We start from the raw sequence: 25,365 nt of genomic DNA, 5'->3' as shown, positions 1-25,365 counted from the left end.
CAGCTAAGTGGCTCAGTGTATAAAGTACCAGACCTGAAGTTAGGAAGACCCCTCCTTCCTGAGTTCAAATGAGGCCTTAGCTAACTTACTAGCTGTGTGATCCTGGGCAATTCAACCATTTGTCTCAGTTCTTCTGTAAAATGAGTTGGAAAAGGAAATGGCAAACTACTACAGTCTTCTTGTCAAGAAAACCCCAGATGGAGTCATAAAGAATCAGATATGACTGAAAAATGACTGACCAACAAAACAAAGATCATATAGCCAGTTTTTAGCAGAGACAGGATTTGAACCTAGGTCTTGCTGGGTCTTACTAGCCATGTTGTCTCTCATCTAAAATATACTGAAAAAAACTATATAGTGACATGGATGATCATGTAAAGGGGAGTGCATCCCATTTTCTAGAGACAGGATGAAATGTTATATGTGAGGAAGCTGGTGTGACTGAATCACAGAGTATGCGAAGCAAAGTCATATATAATAGGCCAGATGTTATATGCGAGGAAGCTGGTGTGACTGAATCACAGAGTATGCGAAGCAAAGTCATATATAATAAGCCAGGAGGGGTATGTACCTTGGATCCAGATTGTAAAGTGACAAAAATGCCTCAAGTAGGCTTTGTATTTGATTAGAGAACTACTGAAGTTTGTTAAATAGAGGTGACACAGTCAGACCTGCACTTCAGAACATAATTTTGGTAGTTGAGAAGGAAATGAATTGGAGAGGGGAGAGACTGGAGGCAGAGAGACCATTTGCCTGGGAGAAAGTCTTTCTATACACTGATAAGACCAGAATTTTAAAAATGTAACCGTAGGAAAGTCACTTAACCTCTATCTAGATTTCAGTTTCCTCATTTAGGTGCCTTTCCAGTTCTAACATGGTTTTGATTTAGGATTTATTATATAATTAAAAAAGATTTGACCTAAGGATTTCCTGGTATGTATTATGTTTGTTATATTCAATAAAACATAACATACTATATTTCACATATTAAATAGAATATTCAATACAAAAGGTATAATTTTGTGTGTATATACTTATTTTTATGTATTCTATATATGTACAAATAACAAATCAGATAGATAAATCTACATGTTTTTGTTATATATTGTATCCATATCTCTATTATATACTGTATTGATAATATATATATATATTCTATATTTCTATCCACCTGTGTTTGTGATATATTATATTGAATATGCAAGATATATAATGCATGCAAACATAGGAATATTATGAGTGCCTTTGCATGAAACCATACCATATTATTTATTTTTCTTTTTAACATTACTAAAAAATTTGATTGATATCCATTTGTTTTGTTGACCCTAAGAAAACTGCATTTTTAAAACTGAGGGTTTTGAGTAAAACCTGCCACTAAGATGAGATAAACTTTTGACACTGGAAAAACCCAAGTTAGTTTTTCTTAGTGTCATTTATATTTATAAATAGGAGAATTAATTTAATTTAATTTATTTATTTTGGTTTTTTTGCAATGCTTTGGGGGTTAAGTGACTTATTCAAGGTCACACAGCTAAGCAAGTACTGAGTGTTTGAGATCAAATTTGAACATAGCTCCTCCTGACTCCAGGGCTGATGTTCTATCCACCTAGCCGCCCCTTTTTCTTTATTGAAAATAGTTTTTGAGGGGTGGCTAGGTTGCTCAGTGGATAGAACACTGGCCATGGAGTCAGGAGGATCTGAGCCCAAACATGACCTAAGATGCTTAATAATTGTCTAACTGTGTGACCTTGGGCAAGTCATTTAATCCCATTGCCTTAAATAAATAAAATTTAAAAAATCAGTTTTTGTAGTCAGTGCATGTTTTAGAAATAGAATATAATAAAGAAGGGGAAATATATTAATTTAATGTAGCCTATGAGTAAATCATTACTGTATTAACTCCTTGAAAAAGAGTGATAATTTATCATTTAGAGCTCTCAATATGCAATGATAATGTGAAATGACTATTAAGTAAAAAAAAAAGAAAAAAGTAGGAAAACTTGTTTCCTGTCATTTGTTCTTATTAATTCATAGACAAGATAAGCATTCTGAAAAAGCATAAGGAAATTTATAACACAATCAGCAAAAACCTTAGACAAAATAGACAAACACATTTATATACATTAATTGTGAAATCTTTGAAAAAATTTAAATTGGGTTTTTCACTCATTTTTAAAGATATAACATATATGATTATATTTTATACATGTTAAGCTGCCTTTTAAATTTTACTTGTTAAGTTCCTGGCAAATTAAATGATCAAGAGATGAAAATCATATCAGACATAATCCTTCTTGCAAGTTTTAATGTTTGTTTCTGAACAGTTGTGCTCCATTTGGAAAATGACTGCTTACAATTTGTTAGCTCATTTGAAACAAATGGTTGTACAAGATGAAGTTGAATTTCAGATGTTTTTAACTAAAACTGCCAATGATTGTAAATGCTAAATTGGCTATGAATGTCGTTTGATGATATATCACATTTCAACAAAATTTTACATTAAGCATATTGTACAGAGTAAAAAAAAAATTCAAGTCATATGGAAATTTGTTTATTGTGAAAGCAGCACAAACCATATAAGGAGATGTGATTCTAGCTGCCTGATTTAAACTTCAGGAGAATGACCAAGAATGAGTTTAATGTTTTCTCTTCATATTTCTTAAAGAGAGGCAAGTCATTTCCCAGAGAAGGCCTTATCTTGGCAATTCCCCTCCGCTTCCTGGTTTAATTATATCCTATTGATGCAAGGTATGATAATAATTCTCAAATAATTGATCACAGCACTTTTAGTTGTTACCTGGCCTGTGACAAATCCAAGTCTCGAGTCATTAACATGCGCAAGCCATCTTCGTTGAAAAAGAGATTGTTTCCACTGGAGAGGATTCCACATTTCCTAGATGGCTTTCCACCACTCACTAACAAAAATCTATCAGATTCCAGTTGACCTAAAAAAATGGAAGATGTATACATTTTTATCCATATTCCAAAATAGAATAGTATTGATTATAATTGGAAGCAATATAATCAAATTTTTAGGCACTGGGCCTTTGAATTTTTAAAATCTCAATGTGACCAAGTTATAAATGTTATTGGAATATTTTATGTACCTTTTAAAATACCATAAATTGGAAAGAAGGTGCTGATATGGAAATTTCTTAAATCTGGAGTTCCTGATACCAATGAAATGGTAATGTCATTTATTCTCTATTCCTTTCAAATTGCTTATCATGCTATAATTTTTAAATATTTAAGGCCGATATACTCTTAACCCAAGGGAACCAATAGCTTGAATGATATCTTCTGTCTTCTACTAGATAATTTTATTTATTTATTATTATTATTTTTAGGTTTTTGCAAGGCAGTGGGATTAAGTGGCTTGCCCAAGGCCACACAGTTAGGTCATTATTAAGTGTCTGAGGCCTGATTTGAACTCAGGTACTTCTGACTCCAGGGCGGGCGCTCTATCCACTGCGCCACCTAGCTGCCCCATCTTCTACTGGAGATGCTTATTATAAAGAAACCAGAAATAACAAAGTATGGAATGATATTCCTTTATTATTTTCCATTCTCCATTTTTTATTTCAGTTAGGGTTGGGATTGATCCATCTTTCCCTCTTCCTTCCTTCCCCCTCTTTCCCCCGACAAAGACACATTTTTGTTTTTAGAGAGGCAGTTCTGGTACAAACAGAAATATATATATATATATATATATATATATATATATATATATATATATATATATATATATACACTACAGTTTGAATGGAAATTGGCTCTTTAGTTTTAATACTTCCTAGTGAGTGAAGGCTTTCTGTTATCACTGGATCTAATTTTTTTCAAACACTACTTTAGTTTCCAAAAGTAGAAACCAAGGTATATAGGCAATGAATGACCTAATGCTGTTTAATGGATTGGTAATGGCACCTGAATAAGAGTTTTCATTTCTGGAGCTTTGTTCTCTCTTTTCTCCTACTAGATGATTCTCAATATCCATTTGGTAAAAATTTTTGTTAATGAATAAATATATTATACTTAATAAATAAATTACACTTGACCCATGTAGAGGGTTGGCAGAGATGTCTTTAATTTCTAAGCAACATTGCTGAAAACTTATTATTACTTATGCTAATAATCTGGAAGTAGTGAAATGAGAAATACGAGAAAATATATATATTCTATATTTTCTGATGGACAATGCTTCTGTTGAGTAAGAATTAAATGTCATAACAGATCTTCTGATCATATACTCCTACTGGTATTCATATTTAAGCACCACACTTTCATGAGTGTATTGAAAATTTAGGGTATAGCCAGAGGAGAGCAAACCAGAGTGATAATAAATTTAGAAAGTATCATCATGAACCAGATATGATTAGCCTGGAAAAAAGATTTATAAATGAAATGATACCTGCTTTTAAATATTTCAATGTCTGAAAGAAGTGGATTTATTTTGTGTTGTTTTAAAGGGCAGGAGTATGATTACTGAATGAATATTTGAATGAGATATGTGGAGAATTTTCAACATTTAGAGTAGTCAATAACAAAATAGACTAAAAGGAGGCTAGAATATCAGGGACATTAAGAAAAGAACTCTTGTATTTTGTAAATGGTAGGATTAGATGATCATTAAAATCATCTCTCAGATTCCATGAAGGGGTATAATAGAATCCGAACTGTTCAAATTAAAGAAGCTTTCTTTCTAATAGCCTATTGTTTTGAAAGTAAGCTTAGATGTTTTGTATTTTCTCAGTTACAAAGAACTGCAATAATAAATTAATAAAAAATTTCATCTTTTATGTTTAGTTTTAAATTGCTAAAATATACTTGATCCTTTAAAATTCAAATTCCTTTTTAAAACAAAATGTTCATAGAAGCTATGATTAAAGGAAAAAAAATCACCTTCAAAATCATCCTTGAGAAAATCAGGGTTTTTGGTACTTATTTTACAAGTTGGGCCTGAGTACCCGGGATCACATATACACTTGGTTCCATTGATACAACTCCCATGCCCATTACACATATCCTCACATTGTGGGCCAATATAGACATTATCAATGGCCCAAGTCACTGGCTGAGAACTTGCAGGATAAAATCCCTGATACCATCTGAATCGTACAGATCTAGAAAAGAGATAAATGTCATTCACAAACTAATAATTGAAGAAAGATAACAAAACATATCTGATCAATAACACTGATCAATAATATCTGATCAATAACAATGAGCAGCTCTCAGCTTCTCCCCACACTTCATGGGGAAGTAAACATTAGTAATTAAAGCACATAGACTTACCATTAATCTTAACGTTTGTCTTCACTTTATAGGTTTGGGTTTGCAAGATGAGCCAAGTCAGAGACTATCTTAAATATATCATCATAAGTTCTTTGCATGCAAGTTGAACAGAAAATGCCACTAGATGATGCCTGGGCTATGCTCTTTTGGGTCAAAGAACTATGTTTTCCCCAGGAATGTTTATCCAAGCTAAAAAAGTAGTAGTACTTCCTATAAATCAATAATACGATTCCTCCCATAAAAATGGTACTCTTTATAAAAATAAATAAGCTAACGCATATTATTAAGAGCTTACTATGTGTCAGTAATTGCTAAGTACTATATATAGAAGTTATGCTAAGTATAGAAATGAAACAACAATATGTTTAACTATATATAGTCAAGATTTAAATAAAATCAGATACAATTAAACTAGTTTTCTCTTAAATATTCTAAATTATTTAAAAATCTAACTTCACTCTACTTGATTTCAGAAGAATAAATACCCCGAATCCCCTAACTAGGAGATAGGACTCCGGGGATGTGTTCACAACTCCAATTAATTGCAGTACATCAAGTACAGATTTCAGGCAAAATCTATATTCCAAAACTGCAGTTTTATTTCAATATGTCTTTTTTTTCTTTTTCTTGCAGGAAGTACAATGAGCCAGCTGTAAAAGGGTAATCATTCAACAAATTCAACAAGGTATTCAAATAACTCATTCAACAACATATTCATTCAACTAATATTTATGGAGTGCCTATATTATGTAAACATTGTATTTAGGCCCCAAAGAGAATACAGAGAAAAATAAGACATCTCTTGGATATTTGGGGATTTCTAACTTTTAACAGGGGAATCAATAGAATTTGCATTTTAGTAGGGGAAATAAAAAATATATGTAACAATATATGTTATAACTAGTTTAACAAATATTCCATCTTAAGTTTTGATTTTTGATTTCAGTTTTTCCAAACCAGAAACTTAGCAAATACTTGAAAAACCAAGAATATGTCAACAGGTAGATTTGAATTATATAAAAAGAATGGCAATACTAAACAGAAATACTGAAATATTTTGAAAAATAGAGTAGTAAAATAAGAGGAATCAAAGAATTGTGTTGGCTTAAAGGAGAGTGGTGATTTTTAGATGAGTGATGGTTTTATGGAAGAAATGGTATTTGATCTGGGTCTTGAGGCATAGCTTATATTAATAACTAGCAATTACAAAGGACTTTAAGGTTTGCAAAGCATTATATATATATATATATATATATATATATATATATATATATATATATATATATATGTTATCCATTTGCAATAACCATTAGAGGGTACTATTACTATGCCTATTTTATAGGTTAGGAAACTGAGGCCAAGAAAGGATAAGTAATAAGTAAATTTAGGGTCACATAGCTAATAAGCATCTGAGTTGGGATTTGAATGTAGGACTTCATGTTTCTTCTATCTCAGAGACTAACAAACTGCTCAAAAATTGGAGTAACAGATGGACATTTACAAAAGAAGGAAGAGCACGAGCAAATATCCTGCCCTGTTTTCTTTCTAACTTTCTTCTTATAGTCCTGTATAAAGGTAAAGAAAAATCATATAGAAAGTCTGAGTGGCTAGTCTACCCAAAATTTCATAATAATCTTTCTCCAATCCAGCTTCTCTGATGTTCAGTTACTAGTTCAAAACTTGCTTTTTCTACCTTCAAGAAACTTGAGATATCTTGAAATTTGTAAATGACTGGTCCTTTTATCCAAAGGTTTAAAAGGCTTAAAAGACTTTTTGATGCCCTTAGGGGTTTTCTGGGCAAAGATATTGGAGCAGTTTGCAATTTCCTTCTCTAGCTTATTTTAAAGATGAGGAGCTAAGGCAAACAGAGTTAAATGACTAGCTTAGGGTCACACAGCTAAGTAAGTATCTGAGATCACATTTGAATTCAGGTCTTCCTGATTCTAGGCACGGGAGCTCTGCTCATTGTGCAATCTTAAGTGTGCTGTTTTATATATAAATGCTACTATTTTAAAGAACTCATACTCAGTTCTTGAGAAAAAAATTTAAACAAAAAGAACATAAGGTTTTTAAAAGAGTGAAATGCAGTGATTTCTCCCTGTTTCCATTCAAGAATTAATACTGGAACATTCTATTCTCAAATCCTGAAAAACCATGCTGTAATCCATCAGTTTTCTCATCTAAAAAATAAGGGGATTGGGCTAGAGATTTCTAAGGTTCCTCCTGTCCCTAAAATTCTAAAACTAATAATGTATTTAAGGTTATCAATTTATCTACCTACCAGTAGTCAGTTTTATGGAAAGTTCCACAAAATGTCAGTACCTAGATCAAAATCTGACTCTTAAAGCAATTTTTTAGATTTCCTCTTTCCTAGTCAAAATTGTAAGTAATAATAGATCATTATTTTTCATTCTTATTTCCAGCATGGAAGCTTTTTTTTTTATTAACCATCTACCTTGTTTTTTTTAAATGTTCACATTAAACAAGATGCTTTTCCCTGGCTCAGTCAATGGATTTTCTTTTTTTTAATTGTTCTTCATGTTTGAGAATTATGCTGACATTCCTTGGGATTAATTATACTTTCTTGAGAAGCAGGGTTAAGAATAAAAAGCTTCTCTATATTTTTATGGCACAGTTTGAAATGGGCTGGCCACTGGGTAGTTAAGAGTTGACAGCATATGATTAAAGTAAAATATATATGTAACGTACCTTGCAATTCTAATACTCCCTGAGTATTTATTATTACTATTTTTCAATACATTGTGAACCTGACCATTGACTTGCTCTTAGTTCTTATATAATATTTTCTAAATTTCAGGCAAGAAAAGCTGATTAATAAAGTCAAAATGTTAGGGTGGAAAATTTGCTAGATTTTTAAGCTCAGTAACTATTAAAATGATTGAAGTAAAGTTCTCACACATAATTTAAACCCTATTATTATTTATTTAAATAAAGATTATTGCTATCGGCAGCTAACCCCTTCTCCTGAGGAAACAACTCCAAATTTGAAATTAAACTTTACTTTCAAATATATATCACAATTTAGTCTTGGCAAGGAACACTTCTTTCCTTTTGAACTTTCAGACTGCTGAGCTGAGGGAAATGCTTGGAGTTCTCCTTTGAACAAAAGCCTACATAGAATTTTGTGAGCTTTTTATGTATTCAAACGTTATGAATACAAATGAGCTACCTTGGTTGGATATTTATTATTGTTTCACCTGTCTTGACACAGGAACTGCAAGTACCATGATAAATGGACAGAAAGGTCTAGTTTCATTGTGGTTTCCTTCTGCTGAAGTCTCATTTAAAAATTCTGGCTGCCATGCTCCTTAGTGAGTGTCAGCATCTATTCTCCCACATCAGTGATATTCAAAGGATTCTGTTATTTAAGCATAGACTTAAAAATTCAAACACATAGCACTGCCTTCATTAAACAGGTTTTTTTGGCTGACTCATTTTGAAACTGCATAAAGTTAAAAAAAAACTTGGGAAGTTTCAAAAAGAAATGGAACATAGAAAAGAATACACAAATACAAAAATGATGTGAATAAGACCTGAATAGGATACAAATGTTTAGGAAACAACTTCTGTGAAAGGCAGACCCAATGGTCATTCCTGTAATTTAGAATATTTAGTATATTCATGTTTATGGATAATTATGGATTTTTCCAATTAGGTATACTGAAGGGATTAAAAAAAAATCTGACTTCAAAACACCTGCCACATGAACTAGTTGGGATGAGCCTTATGCTTACATCCTGAATTAACTATGGGTAAACACGAGGTCACTTAGAAGAAATTGTGGGTTTTCAGAAGTAGTCTGTATTCAGCTCTCAGTGCTAAATTTTCAGTGTGAGCATTTAATGAAAATCATGGCTTGATTTTTTTTTTAGTTGCTGATGCTTACTCTGGATTTAAGAAAGTAGTAATAATTCAAATTAAACTTAAAGATATATTATGTGTACTTTTTTAAAGAGAGACAATTATTAGACATTTGCCAGCAGCTTACACAGTATCGACAATCCCAGTCCTTAAATATAGACCAAATAATGATCTTTCAGAAGTATTAGAAGACAGCTTATGACTTAGGTTAGATATCATTTGAAAAGCAGTTATGTATCCTTTTGTTCAATTTTCTTTTCTTTTCAAAGGAAGGATTGAATTATTAATTATAGTCTAAAGCCAGTATTTTGACTATTATCAATTTATTTAAAAAAATTTCCATTTTTTAATTGGATAAAAGATTATACTTTAATTTATCATTAAGCAAGAGTGGTTAGAGCTATAGATCCTATATTTCTAATGTTCACACAGATAATATTGATATTCCTGGAGCAAAAGGCACAGACTGAGGGGAAATTACTAATTAGTAAATTGAGTCAGTTCCCAAAACTGTATGGATAGTCTCATTCAGAAAGGTAAACCTTATTTCATTTATTATATATGGGATTACTTCCTGTGTGGGGACTTGCCCAAAAGTATGCCATAATTGTTAGGAACATTCTAGAAACCCTCAACTGAACTTTTTTTTAGAAACTGCCACTAACCTCTAGATTCATTCTTTTTTTTTTATTCAGGGAACTTTATTTGATAAAATATTACAAAAGTCAGTTTGGACTTATTGGCTTAGATTCATTCTTAAATTTAATATTCTTAGGTAATCTATTAGGGAAAAATCACAGATGATTAGAAAGTATGGAACTCTGGAACTTTTCAGTGCTGAACATTGCATGGGATCATTGAAGGATAATAATCATATATTTAGAGTCTGAAGGGACCTAAGGGATCATCTAGTTTAATGTTCTCATTTTATAGTTGAGGACACATGACTGTACTTGCCCAAGGTCACACAGGTAGTAAGTAGGAGAGGTAGAATTTTACCCCTGGTCTTTTGACATCAAATCCAGGCTTGTCTCACTAGAACAGGCTGCTGATGTTTTGGCACACTTCAACCACAGATGTCTCAGTCTTGGTTTCTTCAGCTATGAAACTATGTGGTTGTACTACAGGCTCTCTGAGGTCCATTCGTGCTATGAAATTCCATTATTTATGATATATAAGAACCAACTATATTACCCTAGTGTCATTCAGATGCTCCCTGCTTCTTCTCTTGGTGCCTTATTGAAAAAACCTTGATGATGCATTTCTTAGTGGCCTTTACTATTTTAGAAATTTGGGTTTTCAGCAATAATATTAGAGGAACTAAAAGAATTTGAAATGTAAGACAACTTTATTGTATAAATGTATCATCCTATAGCACAAAATGTTAGGAATTAAATTGAGTTAAAGCCTAGTTTAGTTGGTTTAGTATAAAAATTAAAATCATTTATTGATGAGGATTGATTATGTTTGCATGTATGCATGTATATATTCAAATAAATTAACAACCCGGTTCTCTAACCATAGTGACTGGTTTTTTTTTTTTGCAAGGCAAATGGGGTTAAGTGGTTTGCCCAAGGCCACATAGCTAGTTAATTATTAAGTATCTGAGGTCGGATTTGAACTCAGGTACTCCTGACTCCAGGGCCAGTGCTCTATCCACTTTGCCACCTAGTTGCCCCCCCCCCCCATAATGACTGTTTTAAGTATACCAAAAGATATACTGAAAGGTAATTTAATATTTCATGCATTTCATACTCAAATAACAAAAAATAAAATGGGTACACAAAACTAGATTATGTTATATTACTCACAGTAAGTAAGCGAAAATATACTTATGGAGTGAAAGCAGCTACTTGATCACAGCAGCCAATGTTAAAACATATGCAGAACCAAAACTCATTATACCTATTCTAATTTTATTTTTCTTCTACTTTCATGGCTTCTGAAATCTATATTTTAATTGAATCATTGTTTCCCAGCTTCCTATTGGTTTACTGGTCAGGAAATACCAGCGCACTCAAAATCTCTTGGGGGAATTTTGGGTGTAACACAAAGAGGAAACAAATGACAGCTTGTCATCCCCTGATTGTTTGGCACTTTTTCTTTTTTACTGTTATATGCCTGTTTACTGAAGTAACAAAAACAAGGTAATTAAAATGCAGTATTTCATTAGAGGTATAATGAATTTTAAGAAATGAATAAATAAATATTAAAGCACAATTCCATCAATTTTTTTCACCTATGGACAGTGTGAACATTATTACAGGAGCTTAGAAAACGCTGTTGTATAGATGAACATTAAAAAAGAGTAAGGAATGTAAATTTGTGATTTCTACATTTGTTAACTGCAAATACCAACCATTGTTTTTAGCATTGGGGATAAAAAGACAAAAAAAATGTGGATAACATTAAAAAAACATAAACAGTTGTGTACAAGGAAAATAAACAGGAGAAACTGAGTAATTAATAGAGGGAAGACATCTGCATTAGGACATCTGGAAAGGTTCCTTCTAGAAAGGGGGATTTTAGTTGGGACTCAAAGGAAGCCAAGTAAGCTAGAAGAGGAGGTGTATTCATTATCATCATTCATGATTACAGGGTATGATTGTCAAGGGGCTTGGCAGGCATCTAATCACCATAGTTTCACCTGCTTCTTTTGCAGTTTTGCCAACTAGAATACCTAAAAATGGCTTATCTGGACCATGAGTATAAAAAAGGAGTTAAAAATTTTGTTAAAATAATTCTTATAAAATACCAAGGTATCCCAAAAATATGACTACAAAATCCTCCCCAAAGACAGATTTTACAATTCCTAAGAGGTTCTCTGACAAGCTAGCTAGTTGAGTGCCATTGGTATCTGATGACTTTCTAAGAGAATTTGAATTATAAAAGAATTAATATGACCCCTTTGGTCACAAAACTGAAGAGATTAAAAGCTAATTTCTGGTTCACAGAAGACCACACTGAAAGCTGGAGAAGCCATTAGACATCTTTAAGTCTGTTTACCATGGAGAGGGGGAGGGCAGGTGCTATATTTTATCTTCACAAGCTGCATTCTTTAATTATTGATCTTCGTGATATAAAAAATGATGAAGGAAGGCACATGAAAATGTCATTAAAGAGAAGCTAGTGTACTTTGTTGACTTTTTCCCTTCTGCTATTCGACTCTATTAGTTTATTTTTTACCCACATTATTTCCATTTTCTTTTTCCATTTCTTCAACAGCAAAATTAGGATAATAACAATACTTTCACTATCTATATCAATAGGGTTTCTGTGAGGAAACCACTTTGTAAACTGTAAAATATCATATTAATATGAGCTGTTACTATTTCCATTCATATAACCTTGCATTAAAAAAATTCAGTAGATTTGGAGAAATGTAGAAAAAAGAGGATAAGAACAGAAATGCTTGTGGAAAAGTGATAACTGCTAGAGTTTTCTTCTAAGAAATTAGGATACCATGTCTCTGGAAATAGAATTTGAAAACTGACTTTCCAATTCTTACTCTGGACATTATGAAATAGTAGCTGAATCATATTACCTCTCTCTGAGCCTGTTTCTTTGTAAAATAAGGGGTTTGAGATTAGATTTCATTAGAATTCCTTTATCTCTAAACATCTGTAAACCCATAATTCTGTGTCTTCGGAAGTGAAATGAAGAGATTTGAATTGTAGAAATAAGGAAAAACCTCCAAAGAATTTATCAAATAAGTATGTGTGCATTTGGTGTGTGTGTGTGTGTGTGTGTGTGTGTGTTGTCATTATATTTCAGGATAAATTAGACTTCTTTGAAGCAAATTGTCTAAATAACATATTTTAACTCAGGAAATGAATATTGCAACATAGTAATTCAGACATATACCTTTTTAGCAACTGTCACAGAAGTATGTCAGCACAGCTTCCTATGTTTTTAAATATCAATATTTTATCTGATTAAAATGAGAGTTCAGTAAGAAATAAAGGATAAAATTTTGTTCCCTTCACATGGCAGAAAAACCAAAATAACTTCAGGAATGGGAATTTCAAGAAAGATAACTTTTAAAAGGCTTGGAAGAAGCAGTGAGAACTTTACTTACCCACAGAGGTGCAGCTTCCCAAAGTGAATGACCTCCCTTCTCCAGCCCTGAGTTGTACCAGCATAATAGGTACTGCTTGGGTGATGTTCAGTGGAGCATAAAGAGCTGATGTGACTGCTACTACTATAACACAATGGAAGTAGCAGGTGCCATGTGGCCCCAAAGTCCCTTGAAAATTCTAGCCTTACTGGATCAGCAGATGAGCTATCAGTTGAGCATCCAATGTTGATCTTGGGAGAAAAAAATACAAATTACTATAGAGTGGCAAGCCTTGAGATGATTCACCACTTTACTATTTCCCAGAGAGCCCATTGCCTAGAAAATGTCTTCTTAAATAATTTAGGAATACAAAATTCCATTTATGAATAATATAGTATACTACCTTTAAGCAGCAAACGCTCATAAAGTACCTCAATACTTCATGAAAAAGTCACTTCTTTCCTATCTCATAGGAAAAGGAGAGAATAAGAGAGTTCAGTGTTTTGCTTTTGGTCTTCTTTAGAAGCTTAACTATGATCCAAGTGAACACAAGTGAAAATTGTGACTATTTCCCAATAATATGACAATTAGTTTTTCTCACTCATTAGGGACATAGCTTGGTAGAATGAGGAGATTACTGAGCCAAAAGCTAGGAGACCTGGGTTTTAATTCAAGATTTATCACAGACTGTTACCATGGAGAAGTTATTGCATATCTCTTCATCGTACTTTCCTTACCCATAAAATTACGAGCTTGGTTAAAATGACTAATGGGGTCATGTCTAATTGTAACATTCTCTGATAGAACATAGCCTAACCTTGATTTTTTTAAATACACTATGTCTTCATGGTTTACATCCTTTTCAGAACATCTGTTATAAATAACTGATTCCTAACTCTGCATTTGCTGCAAAATTTCTTTTGATAAAACATTTGTGAATACTTAGAACAAAATATGAATTTTCTACTCATTTTAAATCTTATTTAGGAATATGGAGAGAGAGAGAGAGAGAGAGAGAGAGAGAGAGAGAGAGAGAGAGAGAGAGAGAGAGAGAGAGTGTATGTGTGTGTGTGTGTGTGTGTGTGTGTGTGTGTTGAGGAAGGTCCATCTCCTTATTAAACATTTTTTTTTCAGAATTAAAGTTCTGTTGAATACAAGATAAGAAAAAGAGAGGGAAACTAGACTTTAAAAGAAAATAGAGATTGAGATGGGGGAAAATGTCTATGATAATACAATTATAACTATAAGGAAATAAGAATAGTAATTTGAGCAAATGGAGGCATAAGGAAAGTCTAAAGATAAATAAACTTAAATAATGCATACTTGTTTGATCTTTCCCCCCCCCCCCATATTTTCTTAAAAAAGAGATGCTAGAAGGATTCTCATTACTAAAATGGGGTTAATTGGGCTAGAAATGACCTCTAGAAGTTTGATTTGTCTTTAAGGCTCTAGTCCTGCCCTGGCATCTTGCCATATGCCTTTCCATCCCCCTTTGCATCACACCTTTCTAGCCTTGAATCATAATCAAATCAATACTTCCAATGTTATTGCAAAAGGCATGTCAATTAACTCCCATGTGGCTCTGTTCTCCATATCAGTGACTTCTAAAACCAAAGTATATATATATTTCCAGGCTGTCACTTTCCTATATACATTATTTCTCTCTATTAATCTTGGGGGCAGCTAGGTGGCTCAGTGGATAGAGCACCGCCCCTGGAGTCAGAAGTATCTGAGTTCAAATCCTGCCTCAGACATTTAATGATTACCTAGCTGCGTGGCAGTGGGCAAGCCACTTAACCCCCATTGCCTTGCAAAAACCTAAAAAAAATGTTCAAGTGCCAAATCTGTCTCATTTTGTATTTGTATCTCAGTGATTGGACTATAGTATAGGATAATTTTTTTCATTCATTCATTCATGGATTTACTGTCTACAATTTGTAAGAGAAGCAACCAAACTGAGCCATTTGGCAAGAATATGAATCAGGTGGCAACATCTCTTCATTGTGCATAGCTCATATTTAAAATAAACACATGATTCGGATTCTGTTCTTCAAAAAGGAAACTATTAAATTTCTTTTTTTAATTCAGAGTTCCTCATTTATGATAAATTGTAATTTGTTTCATAATTAAATGAATGAACAGATAAATGAATGAAATTACTAACTATAAGATACAGAGATACAAAAAAATTCTCAATATTTTAAGAACGAACAGAATGCCTATTTCATTGTGGTACTTTCTTTAGGATCACTTGACAGCAATTCTATTTAATTAAATCTAGAACTGTTAAGTGATTTTTTTTCTTTTTACAGAGCTTCTATTCTATTCCAAAGTCTCCCCAATGATGATGAGAGAGGGCATCACTCATTCTTTCTTTTTTGAGGTGTTTCTGACTCCAGACTTAGAACACTAGTTGCCATGTGTGGAATGTATGCGTGTGTGTGTGTGTGTGTGTGTGTGTGTGTGTGTGTGAGAGAGAGAGAGAGAGAGAGAGAGAGAATGAGTGTATGTGTGTGTGTGTGAGAGAGAGTGAATGAGTGTGTGTGTGTGTGTGTGTGTGTGTGTGTGTGTGTGTGTGTGTGTGTCCGTCCCTAGGAAAATCCTTTTAGCTCTTTGGTTTCAGGTTCCTCTTCTGTAATTTTTGTTCCAGTTCTAAAATTTCATGATTTTACGGTAAATATCACTAAAAGTCAATAGATTCATCTGTCTCAAATTGTCTTCTTTTAGGTAACTCAGGAGAAGAGGAAATCTTTTTGCTATTTCAGTGTCACTGATTTCAAATCAGCTAATAATTAATAAACCACATATGCTACAGTTCTTTTTCAGAGCTGATTTCTTTCCCAGTCAGGATCAAAATTTTGATTCACATGTTAGTTTTCTATATGTTTCTGATCAAGGGGATAAATACTTTTTTATTGTTGTCTCAAGTCCTTGATTCTAACTTGAAGTACACTAGTGTTGACAGAACTTTTTAAAGGATCTAATCTTTTTCGTTTGGTAAGTATTTAAAAACACTTTATAATTGTAAAGACCATAGCAGTTAGCTTTTTTTATAAAGACAACAGTCCAGTTTCCCCAAGGTTAACCAAATTAATTTCCTATTTTTAAATTTTTCAATGAAATCTAAAATTTTATTATGGTTTATAGAAATTAATTTTAAAACAGGCATCCATGAAAACCACATTTTCATGATTAAGAGATATTTTAAGACAACCTTCCTTTACTATGAACATGTGTATTTTATGTTAATAATGAAAAATGACAGCATAATGTGACAAAGACAGGTTACAAAGGCTAAACCAATTTTAAAAAACACCTGTTTTTCTATAAAGCATTAATTTGCTTTCCTGAAAATGGAAAAATGCATGAATGTTAATGACATATATTTGGCAAAAATACTTGAAATACTTTGAAATTAAATGCAGACACATATTGCTTGGAAAACTAAAGGCTTACAATATTAATATATATTTTCTAACATTTTATAAGCTATAGTTATGGTAAGTTGTTACAGACTGAAATCATAAGGAGTAATAAGGTGGCACTATAATAAAATTTTCCATGAAATTTATATAGCATCTCATATATATATATATATATATATTTATATAAAACTATATATAGTTATTTCTTCTAGCAAGTTCTCTCTAGGGTAGGTAGGAGAACATTTCCCAATGCCATGATTTAAATTTTAGAAAATAACCTTGGCTCTGCATTTTAGAAAAATAGATTAAAAACAAAATAAAACAAAATAAACCTCCAAACACTTGATATATCCTTGCACAAATATTTTTAGTTATATTAAATGAAATTATTTGAGATTTTTTTCTTTTATTTAATATAAGCATTCTTTCAAATTATAATGGAAAAAAGTAGAATACCTCAAATTGGATAATTGTGTTCTCATTCACATTCAGATCCCGAGTTGTAATGGAGTGCTCACCAATTTCATTTGATACAAATACCATGGCTGAATCTTCCTCACTATCATGAAAGAAAAACAACATATATTACAATTGTAGGGCAATTTCTATAAGAGGTGATATGGCATAACTGAAGACATGGAATCATAGGCTCAAATCTTGCCTATGACAGATACTAGAAGTGTGATTATGGGTAAGACACTTAACCATTCAGAGCCCCTGGCAAATTTCTAAGATCATAAATTCCTGAATTACAATAGCAAGGAGAATTTCCACAATCACATTTCCCTACATTTGTGAGATCAGAGATTGGACTAAATAAAAAAATATAAAAAAAGAAGAGTGGGGAAAATTAATTTAAATGGAGAAGTGATTTTTAAAGCTTCCAGGTCTTTAAAATAAATACTTACGGTGCTCCCTTTGAAGAGTATGGGCAATAAAGGCCAATGTTACCACCAGGATAGAAAAACCAATTATCTTCTTTGGGTCCAAAGTCAAAGGTATCCAAGAGAATTACAGGATTGTTTATATTATTGCCATCAATAATAAAGTCATCAACAATCCAAATTTCTTCTTTCTTGCCTAAATGATTTTTCAGAAGAAGAAATATTTCAAAAGTGAAAATTTAGTTTTGACTCTTGGAAAAAATTCAGTAAGATAAACATATACTTCCAGAATAAAAAAGACATGACAGTTCATTTACAGTGATTATGAGCAAAATATGTTAAGTATCTCATAACCATTTTTAGTTGACATAGTACAAAAAAGGCTCACTAACTTCAGAATTCCTGTGATAGAAACATGTTTTGTTTTGAAAAAAACCTATCTTTCATTTAAGAAAATGATGTTATTGGCCCACCAACTGTAGGATGACATGACTTTTGAGTTGTTCACCCATATTTTCTTGTCCCCATAGATCAATGCCTGTTTTTGGAAAATTACTAGATAAATTTAGGAATGTGATTTTTGACTCTAGGAAATAAGATGAGACAATTAGTAGCCACCAATAATTAGACTCGTCAACATCATGTTTTAACCAGCTGGGGTAACAGTCAACTAACATGTGGAAACAATATATTTAATTAAACTATCATAAAAAAAGTTACACAGAAGAAAATTCCTTCATGTTATGTAAAACTTTTATTTCTCTTATATACTTGTTATAATCTTTGGATTCTTTGGCAAAACTGTGTAAGGGTGTGAAACTCCAGTAACTTCATGGATACTTGATCTTATTAATGTGGGCATTTCCTTCATTGGTACAAATTATAATCCATCTATACTCCCTCATCCTGTGCTATTCATGACAAGAATGTCAAGTCAGCTATAAAGAATATCCTCAATAAATCTTTCATTAACTTTTTGCTTACTCCAGTAGATTTAATATTCTAGATCAGAGGTGTCAGACATGCAGTTCAAAGGTTATTGCAACCAATTCTGAAATGTAATTGGGAAATATTTAACAAAATAAATAAAAATCCAATAAGACATAACTAATGTCACATTTTATCACAGTCAATATATGGCCCAAAGGGATACTTACGTACAGATTAGTGACTCTATTTTCTATTTCAGCTATCACTACTGTTCTAAATCATGGGGTCTTTGAACTTAGTTATCAAAAAGTATTTCAACATACTTGGTTTCCTTTACAATCCTGTGTTTTGTATCCATTCAAAGACATTAATCTGACAACTGATCAGCACATTTCACCTGTCAAAGGGGTCTGTTACACAAAAAAGTTGAATATCCTAGAGGATCTTGTATTTGCAGTGTAACTTTTTAAATGCTTGTTTTAATTCTAGACATTTATTATAAAAGTCACATCAAGAGATTCTATTTTTTTAGATGATGCATGAATAATTTTTTTACTTTAATATTTTATTAACCATTTTGGACAATCTACCTTTCCAGAAACCTGTATAATAAAATGTGTTTTTGTAATTTGAAAGTAATGAAAAAGTGAAATACTACTGAAGACTTTTTTTTATAAAACAGACAATAAAAGTAAAGCAGAAAAATACCATCAATTTCTAGGTGCATTTTGGTCCACTATTTCAAACCATCATTAAACAATGACATCTCCTTGAAGAAACAAGAGAATACTAAATAGAATGTGATCTATATTTTACTTTTTAAAATAGGCAGTTGCAACACCTAATGTCAGTACTTCCTTTTCTGTCAAATGATATGCCTTATTGGTATTATTCCATGTTTTGAGTGAACTTCCAGATTTTGAAAAAAGTGCTCACATACATACATAATTATTTTATTATAAATTGTGATATTAAGTAAACAGTGCTAAGAAGTAATACTTCAGTGTAACTGAAGTCCATATGTTGGAATGTATCTCTATTGGTTCTTCTTTGGTATTTTCCATAACCACATTCATCTCATTAAAGGAAACCAAAGTTTTTGAAATACTGACAAGGTATTACATTTTAAAATTCAGATCATCTCAGCCATACTAAAGAGTTAATAATCCATGCAAAAACCACCCTCATTTATTTAGAAGTTTGCATCTTCATCTTAACAAAAATAAATGTGTTTCAATCAATTCAAGATCATAGGAAAAGAGGTGAGTTTGTACCATTATTGTAGGGTTGCCAGAGACGGAAACGTGTGGCATTGGTTTGAGCAGTGTATGGCAGAGGAACATTAATAAAGAGGACATTGGTTGTTTGAGTGAAGTAAAACTCATCCATCAAGTGCCAAATGATGCCCCCACTGATGGAGTACTGTAATAAAATGGAGTGAGATCTCTCTGGGGTACCTAGAATGAAGAGGACACAGGCATTAATATGTCACAGAAGAGGAGAACAACACAGACTAAGCTAATTTTTTTGCATCAATGCAGGAAATCTCCCCCTTTCTATCCCCAAAACACACACATTTCAAAGCCAAGACAACCCTTCAAATTCTTCATAAGTTTCTCTTTATGAATAAGGTCAGAGAGTGCTCAAAGAGCACTAAGTGCATGATTAAGAACACACAAAAACCACACACACAAGCTTATTTCAGCAAAAACAAACAAAAATCACATTCTTTTGATTCACTGAAAAGACAGAAACCATTTTCAAAACATTTACCCAAATCCTGTGATATGAAAAATTATTCTTATTGTTCAGATAATTTAGAACTGGACACAGGAGAAGGCACTGGGAAGATAGATACAAAGTTTAGATGAAGTCTTATCTCTACCTTCACAGGTCTGTGGATGAGTAGGTGAAATAAAAAAGGTAGAACAATATTTCATAAAACCTAACTAATTAACATGGAAAAAAATCTAAATGTAATAGGGAAGACTTTTTATTTAGAATATCTTAATAATTGCTGTTTAAAATACAAGTTAAAGTAAAGTTACAAATTCTTCAAAATAGAAAGAGTTAATGAAAAGCATTATGGAAATGGTGACAACTCTAGTAGAGCCAGAATTATCATTAGAGTTAATAAGCTCATTTTGAAAAAAATAATTACACTGGATCTTCATTTGGTAGAGGAAGAATATACTACATACTAAAAGAAATTGATAACTAAGTTGGCATCTAAAATAATATTAAAATAATCAATTGACATTTGTGAATACTTGGAAATCAATGTCAAATTTTCACCTTAACCATGTTGTATTGTTTGAAGACACTTCAATCTTATTGGAGGGGAGGAATTGTTTAAAAGGCAGTTTTTTTAGGGGAGAATGTAAAGACAGCTATTTAGCTTACCTTTTGCAATAAATCTAAGTGAAAACTGGACATACAAGCTATTAGAACAATCTAGATCTCTGGAAATGAGCATCCTTAGTCCTTCCTGAAACCAGAAAAGAAGATATTAATTTCCTACAAATTAAATTAAGAAGGTTCTGAAAAGATCAAGAATCCCCAAGCATAAAATGATTTACAAATTCAAGAAATATTTATTTTAACCATCTTATCTGGATAAGAGGTATATTTTTTAGACATATAAAATTATTTTCTCATAATGGCTGAAATTTCCTTATACTCAAATAAAATAATTCTAATGAAAAATCACTTACTATGAATTTCAAAAAGCAATGAAAAAAGGTAGCCTTAAATATCTGTAAGATAGGGCAAATAATAGAACCTACCTCAAAGGACATCTATGAGCATTAAGTAAATTAATTTTATATACATACACATACATATGTATATGTATGTATATATGTATGTTTATATATGAAGAGCTTTGCAAACCTTAAGGCACCATCTAAATATGAGCTACTATTATTATCTGCAGGAATATTTAAGCATAAACTCTTTTGAACATAGCTAGATGTAAAAGGATAACATTCTAGGAGAGGGGAAATGTGCCAAGTACTTCTGCGGGATCCCTGATGCTAATAGCTGTCTTTCTCCCCCCTAGGTTCCAAAGAATTCCTACAAACTAAGTACTCTGCTTTGGCTTATTCAGACAACCCCTGGGGCAGGCATTCTGGCTGACTGAATAAACCCCTACTTCTTCAAGTTAAATAAGGCATAATTAAGGTTAAATTCTTATGCCTAGGCTTTAGTAATTCATGCAGGGAAGCTTTGGAGATTAAATTAGGTCTAGTAATTTTTCAGCTAATTTACTATTTTTGGTTACTGGGCCTGACAGTCCTAAAGGATAATTTCTTCTCAGGTCCATGGGATAGTTGTGTGAAAACTGACAAAATGGTATCCTACTAAACAAACTCCTTATAATGGGAGTCATGTAATTATATAGAAGAACCAAAATTCTTTTTTCTCTAATCTATTATTTTCTAGCTACAACTTCTGCACTGTTCAGTGCTTTAGGTTAATGGAATATTTGGTTATTTTCTGCTAGCTATTAAATGGTGACCTTGGGTTTTATGAAACAGATGAATGATATAGCAGTGGATACAGAGTTGGACCAGAGTCGGAAAGACTTGAGTTCAAAAAATGACTGCAGATTTTTAGTAGCTGTGTGACCCTGGTCAAGTCATTAAGTCTCTGTCTATTTCCTCAATTATAAAATTGAGGTTAATAAATGCACCCATCTTGTTGGGTTATGAGGAATAAATTTGCAAAGTGCTTGCAAACAATCTACATTTAATAAAAGCTTTTCCCCTTCTTTATTTCTCTAGTTGGATAAATCAAGCATTTAATAAATGCCTACTATGCTATCTATATGCTAGAGATACAAATATTAGCAATTGAGACAGCCCTAAGGTGTTCATGGTTATATGAAAGTTGTCTCTCTTCCAGTTTCATCTACCAAGACTCTCAGAATGATCTAGCATAGTTGGGTGTCATGCCAAGTTTTCCTCATACTTCATGCTATTTCTTAAGGCAGAAATGCTCTTAATCTTTTATTATTCTTACCTCTAAGAGATTGCACATGAATTTTCCCCCTAAGCTCATGTCCTTAGTGGTTTCTGGGTTTTGAACTGCTTTAATCACATGCAATAGCTTCTTAACCTTTATCCTTTCTTCCAATTTGGTTTTGATTTCTACCTTTGCCATAACCAGTTAATGACAGATGGTAGTCACCTTAAGGGCTACAAGATGGTACAATGGATAAAATACTGGTCCTAAAGTTAGGAAAATTCATCTTTCTGAGTTCACATCTGACCTCAGATCTTAATAGCTGTGTGATCTTGAAAAGTCACTTAACCTTGTTTGCCTCAATTTTCTCATCTATAAAACAAACTGGCAAACCAGTCTTAGTGTCATTACCAAGAAAATCCCAAATGATGTCATGAAGAGTTGGACACAGCTGAAACTGACCAATAATAACAAATACTTTTAAAGTGGCATTTTTGGTTTTGGTATTCCTAGCACCTAGTACAATGCCTAATAAATAGTAGGCGCTAAATAAAAGATTGCCAATTGATTGACTTAACAGTACACTGATTTAGTATTGATTTTCAGTCAAGATACAATTGCATTTTTCTGTGTGATGCTCTTCAGTATTCTAACTCTAGTATTCAGAAAAATATAATTTATTTTGGCATATCAGTCACTTTCCAATAAATACCCACTCCATAATACTTTGTTTTTTTTAAAAAATTTAAGCAAAGAAGCCTAATATGGTGATTTATATGTGTAACTTGCCATTTTTGCAGCTTTTTATTTACCAACACAAGATAAGAATATTTTAACTTTTGTTAATTGGAATATTGTCCATTATATTTGACTTGAGTTGAGTTGCCTTTTATTGTTGCTTTCATTCCCTTTATTGCAGTATTGTATATTGTTCTTTTGTTTCTGCTTTCTTTTCTCTGCATCAGTTTATATTAGCCTTCCTACATTTCTTGGAATTCTTCTAAATCCATCATTCCTTGAAGCATAACATTGTCTTTATTCAGTTGTTTTTTTCTTTTTACCATTTTCCCAATGTGAAGTACCTCATAATTACTTTAATTTGGATTTATCTTATTAGTAATATAAAATAGTTTTTCATATGGTTATTAATTTTAAATATTTTTCCTATAGAAAACTATATATATTTTTGACTACTTCTCTGTTAGAAAGATGACAAAAATTCATATAAATTTCCTATGTGTTTTGAATATCAGTCTTTGACCACATCTGTCTCTTCAGAGAAAGCATTTCTGAGATAGAGGTTTACAGATTCTGAGAATTCTACAAGATGATGTTCTGTCTCATTTCCTGACCCTAAGCCATATTATTAAACAAGTGTTTTTTAAAAATTGTTGAATTTTTTTGGTGCCTTTGTACTCCTTTGTTGAGAAGGTACAAGTAATCTTGACTTATTTTGGAGGATCTTGATAAATTTTCAATAGAATTTCTCTGTTTCTCTACAAAGAAAGGGAGTGTATAAGCTGAAATGAATCTTTGTGATCTCTTTGCTTTTGGTTTTTTTGAGTACTGCTGGTTGAAATGACAGGAGACATGAAATGACAGTCATTACTATCTTGGCATACATGTTAAAATAAATTCTGCCTACTCCTCTATGCATTACTTTAAGGAGAACCTAGACTGATAGCATAGAGGTAGTTCAATTACTTTTAAAGCATGTCCATTTTTTAAAAAATGGGCAGTAGGTATGAATAGTTAAGTCAATTTTTATAGTTGGTCTAAATCTGTATGATTCTTATTACCCAATATACTCTTTATTTAACTCTCCTGGAATGTCACTGGGGAATGAAAAGATCACACAAGATTGAGGATGGTTTTTTACTTTTACCTGTTTCTGAGTTGTCATTACCTCAAATTAGTCAACCAACTAGTAGCCAATTTTCTGGTAATAAGTCTCTCTATACTTAGCTAGGCTGTTCTGCAACTGGGTCATATAACCTATTATTGGGGTTGCATGTACACTGGCCAAAATCTGCAGGAACATAGAGTTATCACCACATCATGATAAAGGCAACAGGGTAGAGGTAACATATCTTGGTAGAGATTATATCTTGGTTTTTGTAACATATTTGGTTATGTCTAATTGATGTGATGCTTTTATTCTTAATATATCTCATTTATTATATAACATAGTCTCCAATTATTTTAATATGAGTTGCTTTATAAATATCATTTTATGGGGCATTTTCAGGAATTAATTTTGTAAAAAAATTATATATTACTATGTTAGAGAAAGAAGGCTGTACTTAATTTTGCAGTATATTATATTATGTATTTACTTAAAAGAGGATTGAGAGCTAGATGGAAGTCACAATTTTATGATAAGGAACTTAGATCCAGAGAAGTTAATATATTTATCCAGAGTAACTGGTAGAACTATGATTTGAATACAGGTTTTCTGACTCCCCAAAAAATCTTCTTTCCATTCTATCACAATGTTTGCCTAACACAGCTTGATATCAAAGCTGGTCCAACTGAATCTTTCCAGTTTATGTTGTATTTTATAAGTTGTACTTTGATGTTGATATGAGTACTCCTTCTTTGGATGCAGATTGCGACTCTTTCACAACTGAATTAATAACCTTATAAGAACTGTTAGAAAGAAGTCAGTCTTCATAGAGGGATATCTTTCCAAAGTCTGATACTATTTCACACTTAAAGCTTTTCTATCTTGGAAACATCAGTCTAATCACGTGCTTGATAGATATAATTTCTACTTATGTAGAAAAGTCATGCAAAGTTCCCTGAGCCTCTTTTTTTCCTATTCTGTAAAATGAAAATAATATTTCTGTTCTTAACTACCTCTCATAATTGAAAAAACTTGGTAAATTTCAGAGTATTATAAATGGGAGATATCATTTTTTATTAT

General features: G+C 32.1%; 1 protein-coding gene across 1 annotated transcript in view; it reads right to left on the bottom strand.

Annotated features, from left to right (window-relative positions):
- The window catches only part of RELN (reelin), a 548,816-nt gene that overhangs the window by 77,430 nt on the left and 446,021 nt on the right, over positions 1 to 25,365 (bottom strand). Inside the window, exons 37-43 of the mRNA XM_074193988.1 lie at positions 20,877 to 20,961; positions 19,748 to 19,930; positions 17,568 to 17,739; positions 17,116 to 17,218; positions 13,256 to 13,485; positions 4,903 to 5,123; positions 2,801 to 2,948 (exon numbers count right to left, since the gene is read on the bottom strand). Coding sequence (XP_074050089.1) covers positions 2,801 to 2,948; positions 4,903 to 5,123; positions 13,256 to 13,485; positions 17,116 to 17,218; positions 17,568 to 17,739; positions 19,748 to 19,930; positions 20,877 to 20,961 — 1,142 coding nt within the window. The remainder of the gene's footprint in view (positions 1 to 2,800; positions 2,949 to 4,902; positions 5,124 to 13,255; positions 13,486 to 17,115; positions 17,219 to 17,567; positions 17,740 to 19,747; positions 19,931 to 20,876; positions 20,962 to 25,365) is intronic.

Source organism: Macrotis lagotis, chromosome 7 (genome assembly GCF_037893015.1).
Source record: "Macrotis lagotis isolate mMagLag1 chromosome 7, bilby.v1.9.chrom.fasta, whole genome shotgun sequence".
Classification (NCBI taxonomy): Eukaryota; Metazoa; Chordata; class Mammalia; order Peramelemorphia; family Peramelidae; genus Macrotis; species Macrotis lagotis.
Note: the sequence above shows the minus strand (reverse complement) of the source record. Positions and strands in the feature narration are given on the sequence as shown.